At 38.0% G+C, this 21,380-nt stretch overlaps 1 protein-coding gene across 4 annotated transcripts in view; it reads left to right on the plus strand.

The window, feature by feature from the left end:
• CPEB2 (cytoplasmic polyadenylation element binding protein 2) overlaps positions 1-21,380 on the plus strand; it is a 51,845-nt gene that overhangs the window by 26,002 nt on the left and 4,463 nt on the right. For 2 of the 4 annotated variants that reach the window (XM_060777960.2, XM_060777961.2), the window contains exons 5-10: positions 6,718-6,741; positions 11,740-11,910; positions 14,815-14,904; positions 17,101-17,219; positions 18,625-18,739; positions 20,440-20,621. In XM_060777960.2, coding sequence (XP_060633943.2) covers positions 6,718-6,741; positions 11,740-11,910; positions 14,815-14,904; positions 17,101-17,219; positions 18,625-18,739; positions 20,440-20,621 — 701 coding nt within the window. The remainder of the gene's footprint in view (positions 1-6,717; positions 6,742-11,739; positions 11,911-14,814; positions 14,905-17,100; positions 17,220-18,624; positions 18,740-20,439; positions 20,622-21,380) is intronic. The other 2 variants (XM_060777962.2, XM_060777963.2) reach the window with 1 other exon arrangement.

Raw genomic sequence — 21,380 nt, forward strand, 5'->3', positions numbered from 1 at the left:
ATGCCATGATTTGTTGGGTCATAGATCACCTTTGTGGCTTTAAAGAATCTCCGTGCATCATGGATATCTGCTAAGTGTTGGATTTCTTGAGCCTTTGTTGTTCTTGAATTCTCTGATCCTTCTTTGAACTGCAGCTTTTGCACTAGCATGGATTGTTTTCTTAGTAGCACAGTTGGTGTCTGTCTATAACAATGTCTGTTATAAAACTCCAATATGCCAATGATAATGTAGTCAGTGCTCATTAAGATGAAGACCTATAAGCTACTCTAAACACTTTTGCAGAAGCATACGAAAAGCTCAGCCCCTCACTGAACTTAGAAAAAACCAAAGTGTTTTATCAGCAAGCACCAACCAATCCCTCTGAAATGCCAGAAATACAGCTTAATTGTGGAATATTAGAAAATTTGACTATTTCTGCTACCTTAGCAGCCACCTCTCCACAAAAGTTAACATCGACACTGAAATACAACACCCTCTGAGCTCTACGAGTGCAGCATTTTTTCAAATGAAACAGAGTGTGAAGATCGGGACATGGATACCAAGATGCTTGTTTATAAAGCTATTGTCTTCCCAACCTTATTTATGCCTGTGAGATGTGGACCGTCTACAGATGTCACTCAACTCCATCAGAATTGCCTCCAAAACTGGGCATGTTTAGCTTAGAAAACAGATAAACAAGAGGTGACATGAGGAATGTCATCTAAAAGCCTTTTTTCCCTGCTGCTCCAGAGACAAAGATGAACCAGATTACAAGAAAAGATCTTCCAGTGAAATAAGTGGTTCTCCATTTTGTGGGGGCCTTAAACAGAGTTTAGAGAGGCATATTTCAGGGGGTACTTTCAGTGTTTTACTTCATAGCAAGGGATTAGATTGGACAGCCGCTGTGGTCCCTTCCACATCAAAGTTTCTGTGATTTATGTCTGATTCAGATGGGGTAGACATGTCTAAATTGGTGTTTAGACAGGCTGGACTGCGTAAACTGATAGGATGAGTTATTGTTGGCAACTGGTTAAAAGGGTAAAATTGGTGAGGTTTAAGTTCTCTGTCATTACAAACTAAGATAGTGCCAATAACTTTTAGAATCATTTGCCAGCTGTGGCTGGTAGGCATACCAATTAATACCTCTCAAGGTCGAGATAGTACATCATCAGTTATTTATCCCTAACAATTTCTATGCCGAACAGCCACATTGACTTTACTAGAAATTGCAATTAGTACAAAATACAGGTACTAGAATTAAACTAGCCCTAGACATGAAGTTTATGTTTCCCTTGAATTTTAAATGCTTTATTGGCTTATTGACCATATCTAAAGAAAAAAATAGAAATTGAAAATGTGTAAACGATTTGTAAAGTATTGTAAAATCCTCCATGATTTGCATTTAGGTTACCTACTTCCACATCAATCTGTTTGAACAGTCAGATAATCTTCAGAGATCTTTCTCTAGATGGCACTAACATTTGAAGTGTGTTGTGAGATGATGGAGAGAAATACTTTTCTTTTACAGTTCCACATTTGTAAAACATTCTCTCAAAGAGACCTCTCTCTCTCTTAATGTTTTGTGAACACTATATATAGATGTGTTGTTGAAAGTTTTCATGGCTAGAATCACTGGGTTGCTGTCAGTTTTTCGGGCTGTATGGCCATGTTCCAGTAGCATTCTCTCATAACGTTTCACCTGCATCTATGTATGGCAGACATCCTCAGAGGCTTGTTCAGAGGTCTGTGGGAATGAGGCAAGTGGAATGTCAAGGGTTATACAAAGAACTCTTGTCTGTTTGAAGCTAGTATTAATGTTACAATTAGCCAGCTTTAGCATTGAGCAGCCTTGCAGCTGCAAAGCCTGACTGTTGCTGCCTGGAGACTTCCTTTGTTTGGGAGGTGTTAACTGCCACTTGATTGTTTACTGTCTGGAGTTCCCCTGTTTATGAGTATTGTTCTTTATTTACTGCCTTGATTCGGATGGTTTTTAATACCGGTAACCAGATATTGTTCATTTTCATGGTTTCTTCCTTTCTGTTGAATTTGTCCACACGGTTGTGGATTTCAGTGTCTTCTCTGTGTAGTCTGACATGATGGTTGTCAAAGTGATCCAGCATTTCTGTGTTTTCAGATTATATTCTGTGTCCAGGTTGGTTTATCCTATTGCTGACTTCTCTGGTTATATTAGCCTGCAGTGCCTTTCATCCTCTTTGATTCATGTTTGGTGGTCCCTATGTAGACTTATCCACAGCTGAATGGTATATGATAGACTCTTGCAGTGGTTAGAGGATCCTTATCTTTTGCTGAACATAGTATTTGTTGAATTTCCTTGGTGGGTCTGTAGATTGTTTGGAGGTTATGTTTCTTCATCAGTTTCCCTATGCGGTCAGTGGTTCCCTTGATGTATGGTAAGAATACTTTTCCTCTAGGTGGTCTTTACTTTTGTGGCTTGTTTTTGGTCTTGGAGCTCTTCTGATGTCTGTAGTAGTATATCCATTGCATGTAGAGCCCCGTTTAGGTGGTTCATTTCACCTTGGAGGAGGTGGGGTTTGCAGATTCTCTTTGCATGCCCTCTCAGGGCTTTAATCGTGCTTCTTTTTTGTGCTGGGTGATCATTGGAGTTTTTATGTAGGTATCTTTCAATGTGCATAGATTTTCTGTTAATTGTGTTATTTTCTGTTAATTGTGTTAATTGCTATGACTGGGCTGAGAGAGCTTCCCATGGCTATTCCATCTTTTTTGTTCAGATAATTCATTGTCCTCCTGGAAGTAGTTTGTAGGCAGGCAGTGTTGAAACAGGGTTGTGATTTCTTCTGGGAAATTCCAGTGGGTGAGTACGATGGTATCTGCTAGAGGGACCTTGATAAATAGAGGCACTACATCGAAGCTGATCAGTTTGTTATTGGTGTTGAATTTGAAATTGCTGGGTTTTTTTCCTATGAAGTGGGCTGAGTCCCTAATGTAGTGTGCGGTGAGCCCAATATGAGTTTGTAGGTGCGAGGACAGAAATTTTGCCAAATCGTATGTGGGGGATACAATGGCGCTCACGATGGGTCTGAGCAGAGTGGAGTCCTTTTGGATTTCAAAACACAACAGGCCTATGTATCCACACACTAACATTTCAGAGAAAGATTTTTCTTGGACACAACAATAATTCATTTGGAAATCATTTTGATACCTTAAAATTTCACAGAGTGCTTGTTTTTGTTTTACAAATTGCAATACCCAGTTTCTTGTTGAAAAGTCAAAAGTTCCAAACTGGATACTTAATTCATCAAGAAATCTTGGTAGGTGTCTAACAGTGTTCCTGATTTTAGTTATCATCTGAACTCTAGTGGCCAGTTCTAAGTCTAAGTTTCAAAGAGGTTTCATAGAAGCAAAAAAAGAAGAGACCTGCGGTACCTTCTGATCCACTGCAACAAAGTTTTCTGAGGCAGAAAAAAGGTAGGAAAACAGAGCTAGTTGCTGCTAATATTTCTGCTGGTTTTCTAAAGTGGAAAAATGGGAGAGAGCTCTCCTAAGTACTGTTGTTAAAACAAAGGTATATCTGAAATTAAAAGGGGAGAGGAAAATAAGAGGCATTTAGAGTTATTAAGTACAGTCCCAGGTAAGATTTGTTATAAATGGGCTCTCTGGGGCACTGTATTAAGAAGTTTGAATGAGGAAAAGGAAAAGTGAAACAAGCAGGGGATAAGACACTGTGCTGAAATTCCTGATATATTAAGAAGAGGGTGTGGGGTCGAAAGAGGACAGACTCTGTGATATACTTCTGGTAAGGTTCAAAAATAAAAAAGAGAAGGAAAGGAAAAAAGAAAGCCCCTATCCCCATATTGGTTATACCTGGGCAGCAGCAGGTATTCCTCAGTTTGCCTGAGATAAAGTATCTCAATATTGTTCTTGGCATGTCTTTTTAACCCAATAATTGTTAACTTTAAATAATTATCTGTATTTATAACAGTAATAAAGACTCTTGCTGCACCAAAGATTAGACTGCAATCCTCTAAACACTTGGCACTAGCTAGAGAAGAGGCTTAATTCTGAGTAGATTTATATAGGACTGCAATGTTGTTAGGTTTCATGTGGAAGACCTCTATTAACAAGGTTGTTTCTTAAAGTATCATGACACCAGCAGCTCATGATAACTCAAAATGGTGATTTTCTTGAAGATCTAAACTATATTCCCTTGTCGTTCTAAAATTCTTATTATTATTATTATTATTATTAATAATAATAATAATAATAATAATACCCTGCTTTATCTCCCCAAAAGGCTAAATGTTTTTCTTCTTTTTGGTCTCCTTGACTAAGACATCATCATCCTTTGTGCATAGTATAGGGGAGAGAAGACTTCATGAAATTGCAATATTCCATCTGTTTTTCCTGTGATCAATCAGCCATGACATATATTCAGTTTCAGCTGAACCAGCACCTTGACATATCAGCGCTTCTTGTGTTATGTGTGATGTTGTGGAAAGCAAGATTGAAATTGCCTTGGCTTAGCCTGTGACAAAAGCCAGCATTATGAAAACGAACATCTGAGTTCTCAACTTCACCTAACATTTTAGATACATGTGAAGGAGACATAGAAATGAATATAGAGTTGCTTTAATTGCAAATAAATAAGTAAATAAAATGGAAGGTGTTTAGACTGTATATAGAACACTGAGATATCTTTATGTTTTATTCACCTTTGTGTCAAGGGCATTTTTGTCAACACACATATTTTGAGATACTCCTCCAATCAGTACAAGCAATAGATTGCTTTGTGGAGGTATCAAGATTGCCTGGCTGCATTTATAACACAGCTCTGAGATTGTCACATTTGCCTGCAACTCCTTTTTTGTAATTTCTTTAATTATTTTGTAATTAGCATCTGCATGGTTTCTGTACTGTACACTTAAAAACCAACACTGTTGCTACATATACTATAGTATGATGGCTATCTCAAACTGTTGTTTAGATGATACCTGAGTGGTAACACAGGAGTGACCCCGACAGATTGATACTTGTTATGTAGGATGTTGGGACTAGAACAGCTGGAAATAGGTTACCCTGAACTAAAAGCACTGTTTTGATGCTATTCTGGCTGCTTTGGGTCCTAAGTTTAAGTTTCTACCCCAAAGAGGTTCCCTTTTCTTATAACTGCAAGCTTCAGGTGCATCTTCACTGTAGAATGAATGCGGTTTGGCATCATGACCATGGCTGAATGCTATGGAATCCTCAGTGTTGTAGGTCTATACTTACCTAAACCACTGATTTAATGACTTTGCCCTCTTGAATCTATCTGTACTTATTTGTATCTAACCATCCTCTATCAGATCTATTTTCTTAAAGTGTCCTGAAAAACATGGAGTAACTATTGGTCTCGCTGCCAAAATTTCTTTTACCATTCATGGCAAGATAGAAGACAACATACTGTATTTTCTTGCATAATAGTTGCCATTGCATAAGAGGCAAAACCAGCACCCCTGGTATCCATTGCTAATAGTCGCATCCTTAGTTCACCCCTGTAACTGGAACTACTTTTTACCATTTAATAGCCTCCACCGCCTACTAGTCGCAAGTGCCACTATTATGTAGTGAAATGATACCTATCAAAATTGCAGAATACACCAAATTGGGAGAGAGAGCTAGTACCCCAGAGGATTGGATTGGAATCTAAAATGACCTTAACAAATTAGAGAGCTGGGGCAAAATTAACCAAATCAATGTCAACAGGGAGAAATGCAAGATACTACACTTAGGCAATAAAAATGCACTGCAGAGATATAGACTTGGGGACACCTGACTTGAAAACAGTGCGTGTGAAAGAGGGTTGGGAGTCTTAATAGAACATGAGTCAAGAGTATGATGCAGCAGCTAAAAAAACCCATTGAAATTCTAAGCTAAATAAGAGAGCAGTGGACTCTCTTTCTCTGAAAGTTTTTAGCCATTTCTCCGGAGTGTTTTGATTCTGTCATCCTGCATGGCAGAGGAGTTGGACTGGATGACTCTTGATGTCTCTTCCAACTCAATGATTTATATATCTATTTACTTCCTGGATGACTATCATTTTGCATATGTATGCACAACATTCCAACTATAGTGGACAAGTCAAGCCCATTTGGGTACATTAAGCCAAGATGCAACACTTTGGTGCCAGGCAGAGGAAATGTATATTTATATGCACACATCTTATCTGTAAGCCTAATCTATGTTCAAAAGGAGTCTTTTATTCCAGACAAGAGCCACTGGGTTAATTTTTCTTAAAGCTGTTTCATTCCAAGTGAAGGCCGTGGCTTTCGTGTTTATACCACCACTGCAAAGTACAAAATGTCCCAACAGCCAGTGCTTTTTTCTCAGATTTGTTTTTCTTTGCCATTAATAATGAAAATGTTCTCTGTGAGTAATACAGTTCTATTTGTCATGAGATGTAAAGCCAAAAAATGCAAGATACAGAATGTTTACATTCAGTGTGTTACTGTAAGTTTATTACAATATGCACAATCTTACAAGATATTATTCTTGCAGGACAATTTCAAGAAAATTATCCAAACAAAATATGCATTTAAGTATAAAGTATCCACAGTGCTTAATATATTTTTTATAAAATGAATATAAAATTAGATATCAGGAACAATTTACTTGTGGATTGAGGTTTTCTACTATACCTGCAAAACTTCTACATAATTACATTCCCATAAGGCTATTTGCAGTTCTTTGTCATTTTACAATTTATCCTTTGTTTACATGCAGCAAGGAGTTATGGGCGAAGACGAGGTAATATTCCCTATTGTTTGCTATAATAAATCAAAGCTGAATGGAGTTGGAGGGGTTATACTGCTAATTAATGTACTCCAAATCAGTGATTCTGAATATGCCAATTATTTCTTGTTAAAGTATAATAATAAAGTAATAAACTAACAGTTGAATTTTAATCACAGATCGTTCCATTTATTTTGCATGATCCTGCAAAAATCTTAACTATTTCAGATACTGATTTTGTATGTTACATGATTGTAGAATTTGTGGTTCTGTGTATAAATTACATACTTCCTGACAATTCTTCTTTTTAAAAAGGGTTTCCCATCAGAAAACAACTCTTCATTTTATTTGTGGGGAGTGTCATTTTCTTCTGAAATGCTTTGGCGTGCTTCATTATCCAATATATGTTTGTAGTAGATCTTCCTTTCCAGAAACCAGCTTTGGCATTTTTAGTCCATATATGATAAATGTCTTCTTCAGAGCATCATTTTATATGAAAATTTGATGAAATGATTCAGTAGTTACTGCAACCCTTGATTGGGGATTGGGAATATATATTTAACTTTTTAGTTGGTTGACTATTATTTTGTTTTTCATATTTATTGTCAGATATTAGTTAGAATTAGAGTAGATTCCATCCCTGTAGTTTCAAGCAGCTCTCTGAAATGCCATTTTTTCCTTGTGATTTATTTCTCCCAAGTGCCCTGAATGCAGCTTCCAATTTATAATATTTTAAATTATTTCTTGAATTGATCAGTCATCCTTTTGACCTATAAAGCCATTTATGGCTTGAATATAGGTTATTTAAATGACCTTATCTCTCTGTAGGAGCTTGTTAGAATTGTATGAATTTCTGGAGAAGGCCTTTTTGTCCCACCATCCACTCAAGTGGGTTTGGTCTGAACCAGGTCTTTTTGGTGGCTGTTCCCAGACTCTGGAATTCCCTCCCATGAAACAATGATGACCCCATCCGTGCTTGCCTTTCACAGGCTGTTGAAGACATACCTTTGCCATCAGACATTTAGAAAGTAATGAGGGACAGGCTGTTGTGCATTGTGTGCGTGGGATTTTAGGGAGAGGTGTAGGTTTAACTGTAATTTTAATTCTGTTTTTATTGTAGTTTAGTTATACATCTTGACACAAAGATTTAATGGTTTAAAAATCGTATTCAAATTTACATGCATTTGCTTTGTTTTTGATTTGTATTGTGTTATGTTTGACGTTAGCCACCTTGAGTCCCTATGTTGGTGGAAAATCAAGATAAAAATAAAGTAAATGTATATATAAATAAATAACTCTCTTGTGTAGTTTGTCGGTATATTTTTACAATTTTATTTTTATTTCATGCAATGCGCCCCCTACTGTTTTCCCCAGTCTGTAGAGAAGTCACATTCACAGTTCTGGGTGTATTTCTGTCACATTTTGCTTTTGCTTGTCTGCTCCTAACTGCCTGAAAACTTTAATCTGCCATCCATTGAGGCTTCTCTTTCTTACTGGCTGTAGATAATGTTGTTTTGCATTTCTCCTTGATAATGTCCCTCAAAATTCCTCTAGCCAATTATGTTTAATAGTGCAAATGTACTTGTTACATTATCTTTAATTTATATGTAGATGTTTCTTAGGTTGTAGTGGTTGATTTAATGTAGGTGTACTCTACTTTTGATATTAGCAGTTTATGGTCTGTGCCACAAGCTGCTCCTAGTTTTGTTTTTGCGGGAAAAATGGGTTTCTCCATGTTTTGCTTCCAATTACGTAATCTATTTGGTTTTTATTTTTGGCCATCAGTTGACAGCAACATCTATCTATATATATATAGAACTGTTACTCTCTGTGAATGTGTGAGAGAGCATGAGTATAAATCACAAAATGCAGGATGTACACTTCATTTCTTACATGGAAATGTTATTTGAGATTGATGGAAATTGAGGTTGTAGGCACTCATTTTACCTTTCCTGGGTCCCCAAATATACAGTTCACCTTGGTCTGCCACATATAAAGATAATATTAATAACAATAACAACAATCAGCAGTAGAATTAGAGAAAAACACTATTCTTTAAAGCAAAGTATGTATGGTATGCATGTCCTGAATGGGAATTTACTAATGCACAAATATGGGTTTAATCTGACTTTTAAAAAATCTAATTGATGAGAGGGTGTAAAAACCTGACAATGAAATTGCCTCAAGAACCACTAACATTGTTCACTCCTGTCCTACACACAGCTATTGTTTGACATGGCCCAGAACTGAGTGAGTGTCCGCATGGTAAGGAATGAGTAACTATAGAAAGTGGCCAGTGTGTTGTGTGTTATATAGGCAATCCCCAAGTTGGGACATGAGAGAAGCCTCCCACAAGGATGATAAAAACATCAAATCATCCAGGCGCCCCCTGGGCAACGTCCTTGCAGATGGCCAATTCTCTCACACCAGGAGTCACTCCTGACACGACAAAAAAAAAGTCCCCAAGTTACAAATGAGATAGGTTCTGTAGGTTTGTTCTTAAGTTGAATTTGTATTTGAGTTGGAGCAGGTAGATTTTTAAGTGTAGCGACAGGCAGATACAAGTTTTGGATAGCATAGGGAAGGGTTAATAATACCCCTGTGTTATTTGTGCTTTGACTTGTTGTGGAGACAAGAATTGTTGACAAACATTCAGTTGAGACACCCTTTCTTCATAATAACTCATTCAGGAGTAAATTTCCATTCCTAGGGATAGATTACTCTTACTTCCTTTTGTCTCACCCCTGTTCTTAACTATGATTCGTTTTCTGTGTAGTTGGCATCCATGTTAGTTCACCAGAATTCAGCTGAACTGCTTTTAGTAATTTTTTTAGAGTTATTGAAACATTCAGTGGTCAGTAATTATACCTTATGTTTTTCACATATGTCCATCACCTAGAGATAATAATGTGTTCTTATTCCTAGAATATAGAATTTCTTTGTCTTTTGGGAAATCAAAGTCAGTTTCAAATGTTAACATCAATGTACAGTAAACAAACCAAGAGAATTTGTACCAGCCCTACCACCTTTATCATAATTTCCATAATGCACAGATGGAGCCCAATTTTCAGAAGTTGAGAGCCTCCATAGAGAAAGGACAGGTGCTGTTCATATGTATAAAGAATTACAAATTATGAGAAAGAAGTCATGGTACCAATCACCCGTCTGTACCTTCTGTTTATATCACACTGATTCTTAATGTGCAAATAAGACTTTACAACTTCTTGTTTAAGAGATAAAGAGTGACAAATGCTTTGGGCAAAGAGATAACGTACTTGCAACATAGTTGATATAATAATAAAGAGCACTGGATACTTTTAAAAATAAATTATAGCAGCTTTCCCTAACATAGTAGGAAAAGCTGTCATAATTTATTTTTAAAGTACTCCAATGTTTTGGGTTTCAGGTGTGTTATCCCTTATCCAAGCCATCATAACTGATGAGAGCATGAAATCCAAAACATCTGTAGAGCAGTAAGCTGAGGAATTCCAAAATATATTATTCTCTTTATCCCTTGGCAAGGTTTTCTGGGTGTAGGGAGGGAGGGAGGAGTTTACTCTTTTGTGTTTTTGTTTCTAGGCAATTATCAGGCTAGGTTCTGCTGAGTTTCAGAACGCCTGTGGAGCTTTCACACCAGAATTGAATCAAAATATGTTTTTGTCATAAAACGTTGCCCAAAGAAATGAAATGGATCTGTTCTGAAGTATTTCTATCCACTTAGTTTCTATGAACAAATCACCCAGGCATTCATTCCTTCTCAATTTTATCTTTTCCTCGATGTGTTTTTGTCTTGGAACACTGAAGACAATTCAGTCATGTCCATGACCTGCCTCAGGTTTGATACTTGATATGATGGCTGTCAAAAATGAGTTGAATCAGACTGCTTTCTTAATGTTTTAGGATGTTTTAATGCATACTAAATGACATTTTTTTCAGTTCGAAACATCAGACTTTCATGCTACTTATTTCTACTCCTTAAAGTATTCATATGTATACAATACTTTATAACATTTAGAGCATGATTTCAGTAATCTTTACAACAAACTAATATGGTCATACAGTGTTACTTTCTCCATAATGAATGTATTTATTTATTAACAGTATTTATATACTGCTTTTCTCACCCCTGGGTGGAATCAAAGTGGTTTACAAAATATAATGGCAAAATTCAATGCCTCCCATACATAAACCAAATCATAAATCAAACAACATATAACTAAGCATAAAATACAATAGGATGAATTCACCATAAGATAATAGGACATTTAAACATGAAGTATAAAACTAAAAATACCTAATAAAAATATTAAAATCACATGAGCCAAACTCGTAGACCGGGCCATTTCAGATGTCTATTACACCTGAGCAAAATTTGTTATGGGCTAAACTACATAATATATTAAGTACACGAACCCATTTCTTTCTCATATCTGTTTCTTAAAACTTAAATATTAACAACAGGAGGAAAAACTGTCAGGAAGTAGACAACACAGCATTGCTATAGCCCATTCTTCCTTGGTTATCATCCCAAATATTATTATATACATATGTAGAAATGGGGAGGAACTAAGATAATTATCAAGTAAATAAATCAAGTTCAACAAAATTTCAGTAATCTTTTGCTATCTTATATTTTTTAAAAATCATTATATACATATTCTATCAATGCAGAAATAGGAAGAAAACAAAACCCACAAACACAGACTGTGATCCTGCATCACAGGGTATATTCGTGTAAAAGTTCTACATGCTTACTATGCAATGTCTTCCATCCACCCTGTACCTGCTTTTTATCTGCAAGAGTCCCCACTAACAGCCATTTAATTTGTGGAAATTTCGATCATTGTGCAAGGTCAATTGACATCCTACCTCCACATCAACCAAATACAAAAAAAATGCACTAACAAGGTGTCTGACAATATCAAGATACACATAGTGACACACAGATTCAAGTTCAGCCATTTGAAGTTTAGTTTTGCTCACTCTTCCATTTTCATTCTTTTTTCCCTCCAGGTCGTTCTTCCCTCTTTCCAATAGATGATGTCTTGCTGGAAGATGGTCATAGTGATCAAGTGGGTGTGATAAATTCCCCTGCTTGCTATTCTGCTCATCAGAATGGAGAGCGAATAGAACGTTTCTCTCGGAAGGTGTTTGTTGGTGGTCTTCCTCCAGACATTGATGAAGGTGAGTTCCTTGATACATGGTGGAGAGCAAGGGTAGTGTTGGTTTTCTGTAGAATAAAATTAGGACTGGAGCAAGTGGAAAGTACTTCAGTGTGTGCCTCCATCCTGTACTTATTTAGTTCGGATTAAGTTCTGTTGTTCTTGGCGAACATATGAATAAGAAACCTCCAAGATCTCCAGTGATCAGATGTCCAGTTTATGTTTAGCAAACTCGGGCCCATCATTTTCTTGACTGATTCAATCCTCCTGTAGTGCAGTCTTCCTCTTCATTAGTTACAGTACACTTATATTTGTCCTCTGCTTCCTCAGGAGCTATTTAAGTTCCTTCTGAGCTGACAGTCTCATCTTTCAGTTGTATATATTGTTTCATTTGGAACAGTTTTATCATAGCATTCTCAAAGTAAAAACCTTAAGAAGTGGTTTACTTCTTCTGTGAAATACTAACTCAGTGAAAGTTAATTGTGGTGCCACTGACATTATCACTAAGACAGTGGTTCCCAACCTTTTTTTTTGACCAGGGACCACTTAACCAGGGACCACTTTGACCAGGGAACCCTCTCCAACATTAGTACCCAAAAGGCTTACGAATCAGTTTTTGATCAACTTTAGATTTAGTTTAGTTAGAAAACTGCATTGGATAGGCCTCTAGTTTCTGATGCAGAACATATGCCATCCAGTAGTCGCCATCTGCTCATCTACAGAAAACCATATTTCATAAGCCTTGGCACTATAAGAGGGTTTTGCAAGACCAGTCGTTCTCATTGCAACGATGTAGTAATGGTGTGGTGGACCATATTTTAATTCTTGCAAACCACTTGTGGTCCATGGACCACAGGTTGGGAACCACTGCTTTAAGGGATCCTTTGCCAGTGTTCCCCCCAACTGCTATTTGGCAAATATATTGTGACTCCTCGGCAAAAGCCTGTTTTCTTTAGAGATCTTGCCATTCCATGACCACGGAAGCGTAGTGTCAAGGCTGGAAATTCCGGTGTATTTTGTGGCATTAATTTCTCCGTAGAAACGTGGAAAGCTGTGAGCTTTGAATTCTTTGTGTGTCCTCTATAGAGAGAGGGTGGAAGGGAATAGGTAGGCCCTCTTCCAGACATATATTAAAGGAGATTGGTGTGTGAGGGGTTAAATAAAAAAATACATTATCAAATTGTTGGAGAATGAAAATAGCTACAACTTTATTATTTACCATTAGATAGCCTTGGCACAGCATAGGGCAATAGGCCCCAGTATCAAGTGACATGCCTACCAATCTATCACAGATTTTAAAGTAATAAAATATGTGTTACCTACTCAACAAAACATATGAAAAGTTTCCTCTAGATCCCTGATTAGTTTTGTTCCACTGTCAGATCTCCTACTTTCATGCTGACAATGAACAGCTACAGCTTGCTATTTGGGAGAGCTTGTTTTTGACACGACTCATCATATTTGATTGACATGCAATCTTCCACAAATGCTCACAGTTAAATACTAGGTGGCTGGTAAGGTGCTCAGGGAAATGAAACTGAGTCATATTCATAAGTGTAATATGTCCCATTAAACAATTATTGATGTTGCACTTTTCCACCCTTTCTTTTTCCACTTATCTGAACTTCCTGGCTTTCTTTGCCTCCGCTTTTAGGAGGGGGAAGATCTCTTCATAATACTTTTATTTCATTGCATTTCTTGAATGTATATCCCATCTTTCTTTTAAGATGGGATTCATCCAAAATCCACTCACACACCTAAAATATAATATGGGTGAAAGAGAGGTCTTACTTTTGTTCTGAAGCACGGGAATTGACTGAAATGGGGAGGCATGAAGACTATCTCAAATTAAAAGGAAATGCATTTTGAGAGATATTAAGGTCATGATATAAAGATGCAGTGCTCTTTTTTTTTTTTTTGGCGAAACTGCTTAGCCAAAATGGAGATGCATGTTACATTCAATGGCACATTACAATTGTGCGTCAAAACCTTGCCTATGCCCCTTCGCTACACAGAGGCTGGTGAGTTCACTAGTTTCAGCGTGGCAGGGTGGAGGGTGGGTATTACTTCCCTTCTAGCCAGCTGATTTTGTCTTCATCTCTCAGTTGAGAGGCAAGGAGAAGCAGTGTCCTTTCCCAGCTGCTTCTCTTTCCTCTCTCAGCTGAGAGATAAGGGAGAAACAACCCCCTTCCCAGATGGATTTTTTCCTCCTCTCTCAGCTGAGAGCTGGAGCCCCCCCCCCCCAATCCCCACCCCCACACACACCCACCAAACCAAGGCTCTAAATGGAAGGGCATTGCTTCTGCTTGCACTCAGCTAGGAAGGTGCACAAAATGGATGGGAAATCCATTTTTTGGTATTGTCAACCTTGAAATTGAGGTGTGTGTTATAATCAATGGGTGTGCTAGACTCTAGTAAAAACAGGTATGTAGTTTGCTTTGAGGAGGGGAAAAGTCAGTTGTGTTTTTAAATGGCTTTTTGTATTTTTATGGTTTTACCTGTTTTACCTTATATTCTATCTTAAACAGAGGGGATAGAGGTTAGTTGCTGGTCTGTGTTGGTAGGATTGGGGTGAAAGTATGGGATGCTATAGGGGGTTTGTTTTAGAGTTTATATTTGTGTGGTTTTGGGGGCGTTAACCTTTAGTTGATTTTGAAAAACATAATATAATTTGATAATTAAAAGGTTAAAAGAAAACTCTTCAGATAAGTTCCTTATGAGGAATGCTTGCAAATCCCAAAACGTTTTTAAGTCAAACTGAGAACATCTTCTCAGAAATCTTTCTGAGTTTACGCCTTAATTTTATTTTTTATAATTCATTTTTCTATTCAAACAACAGCAGCTTGATGATTTAGAAGTTATAAAAATGGTATGCAAGGAAATGCAACATAATATATTAACTGGAATTATTTATATCCATTTTTAGATGAAATCACCGCTAGCTTCAGACGATTTGGACCTCTAGTAGTTGATTGGCCCCACAAAGCAGAAAGCAAATCATATTTTCCACCAAAAGGTATTTCTTCCTGAGTTCTCCATTAAATATAAATATGTTCTTAGAGAATTCAAAACTAATTTGCACATAGGCTTTTATTTTTCCTCTTTGGAGAAAATTCAAAGTGAGTATTGGGTATAGAAAATAAGGTCCAGGAGCTATTTCTGTGTTCATTGGAGTTGGAAGGTAATTTCAACACATTTTTGGAAATGGCTTATTATCAGCAAATATAGACTAGTGCATCTATACAGTTGACCCTCCGTATTCACAGTTCCATGATTTCAACCATCCTCAGCTTGAATATATATATGTGTGTGTGTGTGTGTGTGTGTGTGTATCCTAAAAACAAACCTTGACTTTGTTATTTTATATAAGGGATTCCATTTTACTACATCATTGTATATAATGGGACAAGCATTCATTATTTTGGTTATCAGTGAGGGATCCTAGAACCAAACCACAGCAGATATCAAGAGTCCACTGTGCTTTCTCCACAATGTTCTACCTACATAGTAAATTATATGAAAAAAAAGTGGCTGACTCTTATATGTGAACTAGCCCTCAAAGCTTGCTTATTATTTCTTTGTACGGGCCATAGCATTGTACGCTGCCAACTGAGCAGGAGCAAGAAGGTGTGTTTTATCCTATATCAGAGCTGAACCCCATGGTCCTGTGAATCACAGAAATGGGTTTGTTCTGCACCTGCACAGAAAAGTTCAGAACCTTCTAGAGCTCTAAGTAATAGTTTTTGGTGGTAGTTCTCCTCACTCTCTCTGATAGTTAAAATAGGCAGGCATTGCTAGAGCCTTAGTTCCTTTTCATGTGTGCAGCAGCAGAATGATAGGAACCTCAGCTCTCAGCCACGTGAACCATTCTGGCGTTTTTTTCTCTTGGCCTTGACTCCAATCTAGTGTTGGACTACTCTTGCTTGACATCCCTTTTCATTTCAACTTCAGCTCTGTCCTGCATCTCGACTCCTTTGATGGTGACTATTTCTTTCAATAAATGCTTGGATTGTGAGCAGAAGATCCCAAACAATGATCGATAACCCTTGTTGTCTCCCCTGCCTTGGAGAGACCCATGTTGAGCCACCTGTCAATCATTGCCAGCTGTTCACTCCCACAGGTCTTAAGAATCACAAGTCAAGGCTGGAAGCCCTGCTCTTCAAGACCTTCGGGACCAGCCAGTCCCAAGCAATCTACCTCTTCAAGGCCATCGCTCTGGCATCCAAACCCCTGGTTCCTTCACAAGCTTCTTCAGCCCCTTCATCCTCTGCTCCACTCAAGCAAGATTTCCACTCTGACTAAATCAGTCTCAATCTCCACTCTGACATCAGCAAAGGCCTTTCAGGAAAATATTACTTGCCCTTAAAGGATATGCAAGCAGCTGGCAAGATCCTTGGACTTACTTGCTTCCGGGGGGGAAACCCCTCACCATGGGCAATTCAGTTCCTGAGGAACCCGGGAAGAAGCGCAAGAGAAAGAAAGACAAGGAACAGAGGGTGACCAGTCTCATTCCACCATCTTTCCCAACATCTACATTCATCTCTTGTTTAAGTCAGGATCAGATTGCCACAGCCCTTGACCTGCTCTACCAACTTCCATGTCCATCTTTACACCACCTTACCCAATCTCATTTGGTTGCCAGTCATCAAGCAACAGGATTCTGAAGGGGAAATCCATGACACTCTTATGGCAGCAGCACAGGCTGCCCCTGAAATGGATAATCGTGAATTGGCCTACATTATACTACAATGCCACCCTGTGAGGGGAAAATCGTACAATTCCCCTCGAGATCCTATTGTAGATCTCTCTCCAGGCACTACTGTAGGTCCCAATATTGATAGGGAATCAAAGACAACAGCCGCTCAGTACCAATCAGAATAAAAAAATCATAGAATCATAGAGTTGGAAGAGACCTCGTGGGCCATCCAGTCCAACCCCCTGCTAAATGTTTACTTTGAATTCACACAGCTATAGCAGATTGAAATGTAACTGTATACGCTTCCTTAAGAATTCAGTGTGGGACAAGGTATGGATACCTAAAATATAAATAGAAAGAAACAAAGAATATTCCAAATTTCAGGGTAAATCTCCAGATGGTGGCTTTACCTGAAACATGGGTTATGAATATAGTGAACACATTATTCCATAAGTTATGCATTAATTGTAGGAGAACATTAACTATATATGCATTTTCCTACTCCTTGCTGTCTAGGTTATGCATTCCTCCTTTTCCAAGAGGAGAGTTCTGTTCAAGCGCTGATTGATGCCTGCATAGAAGAAGATGGAAAGCTTTATCTGTGTGTTTCCAGCCCCACTATCAAGGATAAGCCAGTAAGTAAATACAAGAGAGCCTTGAGGTCCTAGTTGCCATCTGTCTGAAGGTGATGAAAACAATTTTTCATTGAGGGCCAAAAATACATAAGATGTTAAAATTAGTGAATGTCGTTAATGTGGCACTTCTTTTCTCCTTTAACAAAAGCTGCTGAGGATTGATGTGGAAGTGAACAATTGAAATGGAGTGGATAAAAAGGAGGACAAGGAAGTGGCATATAGATTTAAAACATTTTTTGTCAAGATAGCCAATCTCTGTATGCAGTGAGAAGATATTTTCAAATGCCTATGGGGATGGCAGTAACACTGGAGAAATAGCAATAACTGATATTTTTTAAATTGATTGTCATCTGTCCTGTACCAGGGCACAGTTTTATTCCCTCCAGAAATGAAGATTTTAAAATCATAAAGAAGTGACTGGAGTTTATTTCTGGTTTTGTAAAAACAATTTTTTTATGTTAAACGTTGCAGGGAATATCTGCAGCCCATTTTAAAAATGAATTGCCACTCCTCTTTTAAAAGAAGCAGTTCTCCTTTTTTGGTCAGAATAAGGGAAACTAAGAGAAGGGAGATGCAAAAAGCAGCATGGGGGAAGGGGCTCAGTCTGGCTGATTCTCATTCTAAAATAACCAGAGTTTACACCACTTGACTGCCTTCCTCTCACCTTCTCAAACAATAACAAAGAGACACAACCCTATGTAGTCTAACTCAAGTCATATTCAATGTGTTTTTTTAAAAAAAGAATCATGTGAATCCACCTACAAAAAACAATCCCATTCATTTTTCCATGCTGAAAGAAGATGTGAGAATGAGGTCCAGCCTTATGGCAGTTTTACTGTATAATTTACACTGATTATTAATGCATGCTCTCGTGACCGAAGGCAACCCTACACTGTTGTCCAGAGGAATTATGTTTGCAGTTTAAGATAGTAGTTTACAACAATCCTGCAATGTTATACATTGCTTTTATCCCCATATTACTGTTTCAGCTGAAAGGGTAGTGTGCAACATATTTTGGTTTGTAGTTTGTTGTTACACTTCTTTTGCAGATAAAGTATCTTTTATAGGAGCATTAGAGTAAGATCCATTGGTATTACTTGAGGCTGGAGAGGGGAGTGAAACTACTTATAATTTAAATTCCTAGTCCTATACATCCCCCAGTGCTTCTCAGGTTGCTTCTCAGGTGGCAACCTTCCTCTGAAATCTAGAACTATATGTTTTAGAAGATGTAGACCAGTCCCACCTTTAAAGGTTCAGAAACTTTAAAAATGCACATCCCATCAAAAATCTGGGTAACGCATGCCAGTATGCACCAGCTACCATTTTATAAAGACCAATGAAAATACAATTTTATTGAAATAATTCAACTCAAGTAACATGTTGCTCTTGTACTGTGTTTTAATAGGTTCAGATCCGTCCTTGGAATTTAAGTGATAGTGACTTTGTGATGGATGGTTCACAGCCTCTTGATCCTCGAAAAACCATTTTTGTTGGTGGTGTTCCCAGACCATTGCGAGCTGGTAAGCTTAGCACATCTTATGTCTTATGGCCAATTGTAACACTGCACTAATCTTAGTAACCTGTTTTTATTTGAGGACATTTATAAATCTTTCCTTCCAATATGGCTAAATCAGGGTACTTTGATTTGAGATAATATAATTATTTAGAAAAAGTAACTTTCAGTGCCTTGAAATACACTGTTGTCATACCTGACTTGCTTTAATGCTTTTCACCTTATTCTTATTAGTACTTAACCAGCAGAACTGGCTTCTAGAAGTTGATTAAAGCAATAACAAATATGTTTTGCCAGCCACTTGGAGGGGCAACTTCAGAAAGTGGTGTTCAACTATTAGCTTGTGGGATCTATCAGGGCTCCACTTTGTCCCCCAGGCTATTTAACATTTATATGAAACCACTGGGAAGAGGTCATTTGTAGTTTTTGAGTTAGATGTCACTAGTACTTGATGACATCCAATCCAACATCTTCTTTCCATCCAGTCCAAGAAAGCTGCCTCTGTACTAAATCAGAGACAACTTGCTTGACATTGTTATTGGTAATAGTGTGGATAAGGGAAAATTAATGGAGACTTAATCCAGATAAGACAGAGGGGCTCCTTCTTAGTTGAAAGACAGATCAGGGGATGGAGATTTGGGCTGTGTAGGATGAGATTACACTTCATCTGCAATCTCAGTTTTACAATTTGAGGGTATTCTCATGCATTCCAGGATGCCTAGGTTTCAACAGTGGCCAGGAGTGTGTTTGTACAGCTAAAACTGTTGTGACAGTACTTTGAGACATTAGCTCTGGTACAGAGGAACATGGTTTGATTGTATCCTGTTTGGATTGCTATGACACATTAGCCTGCTTGGAAAGCGGAACCTCCATCAGGTCCAAAGACGTTGCAATCACTGGCTGTCGATCCATTTCAAACCAGAATCAAAAGTTCTGGCTTTGGCTTTTAAAACCCTACACAGACTAACTGTTTCTCCCTGTGTGCGCTTGGCCATGCTGTAAAATCTGCAGGGGAAGGCTTTTTCATTCTCACAAGGGAGAGCCTTCTTAGTGGCTGCTCTTCCCTTCCCAGGGAAGTTGGTCAGCCCTTCCCTGTTGTCTTTCTACTATCTTTTATTCAAGGAATAAAAGTGTATGCTGTAGGTAAAGCTTTCAGTGGGCAGAGTGGTGTAGTGTTTTTATTTTATCATAGTTTAAGAGTCTGTTAACCCTATTTTAAATAGAAATGTGGTTTAATTGTCTTTTCATCTCAATTGTTTTTGTATTCTATGGTGCATTTAAAATGATGCAAACCATCTTGGATCATATGTTGGGAGAAAGGTGGGGTTTAAATCAAATTAATAAAAATATATTCCATGCATAAAGTTATTTTTATACTAAATATATTTTTTAATGACCACAGTTTTAACACTGTGCTCAAAAACAGTGTTTTTTTCCCAAAAGTGTTTACAACAAATTATTGTACCAGGTAAATGAATTAATTCCAGGAACAGTACTATATTAAAAAAAAAACCATTTATTTTGGCTGATAACAACACCAGCTAAAAATTAATTATAAATACACTCTGAAATTGAGTGAATTGAACCAAATTAAACTAGCTATCTTATGGGTGCCACATTAATGTTATTCATTCTGGGAATTCGGCTTCTCTAACACGATGCATAGTTTGCTAGAGTGCTAATTCAGTATTTTTTGTTACCTCTTAGTGGAATTGGCTATGATAATGGACCGTCTCTATGGTGGAGTTTGTTACGCAGGAATCGATACAGATCCTGAACTAAAGTACCCAAAAGGTGCTGGGCGAGTTGCTTTTTCCAATCAACAGAGCTACATTGCTGCCATTAGTGCTCGGTTTGTTCAGCTTCAACATGGTGATATTGATAAAAGAGTAAGTTGTATGGGGTTAATATCAAATTTGTTTCATCAAATTTGTTTTTCACAGATACACAGTAGCAAGTTGCAGCTTTATAGCAAGTATTTGTTGCTGTGTGTTAAATGGACTACCTTCTGAAAAGCATCTCCAATATGACATTATAGGGCTAGTTGGTAGCTAGCATTACTTCACTGATATAAGATCCTTCTACATGGACACAAAATGCCAGTTTAATCCTGGGTCCTTATAAGGACTCCCTCAGCTGCCTTGGAGGTAGCTGGGAGTCACAACTGTTCAGGCACTATGGATTTTAGTACTACCCTAGACAGATCCCTAGGGGTATTGCACCCCTCCTCCTCACCCCTGCAATCCATTTTGTGGCTGACCTCATCACAACACACCACCTATCTTCTCTTTGGAGCTTGCCTGATGTGAGGCAGAGTGACACCATACTAAGGGAGCTGGGAGAGGAGAATAACAACCTCCCATCATTTTTGGCTTTGGGTGCTCAGGCTAATGTTAGGCAGATGCACCCAGGAGAAGGCATGTGCCATGTTATGACTGGGGACAGCTGCACTACAGCAGAGGGCTGCCATCCCATATGGATCCCTGGAATCCCCAAGAAAGGTGGGATGGAAATGAAGAGAGTTATGACAAATTCCATTTAGGAACTAGTCCTCCTTGCCCCCAAGCCAGGCCAGGATTCAGACTTTCCCCCAAGTTAGCTTAAACCAGGACAAGGTCATGTTAAAGTGGCTTGCCCTGGGTTAAACT

Source organism: Anolis sagrei, chromosome 5 (assembly GCF_037176765.1).
Source record: "Anolis sagrei isolate rAnoSag1 chromosome 5, rAnoSag1.mat, whole genome shotgun sequence".
NCBI lineage: Eukaryota > Metazoa > Chordata > Lepidosauria > Squamata > Dactyloidae > Anolis > Anolis sagrei.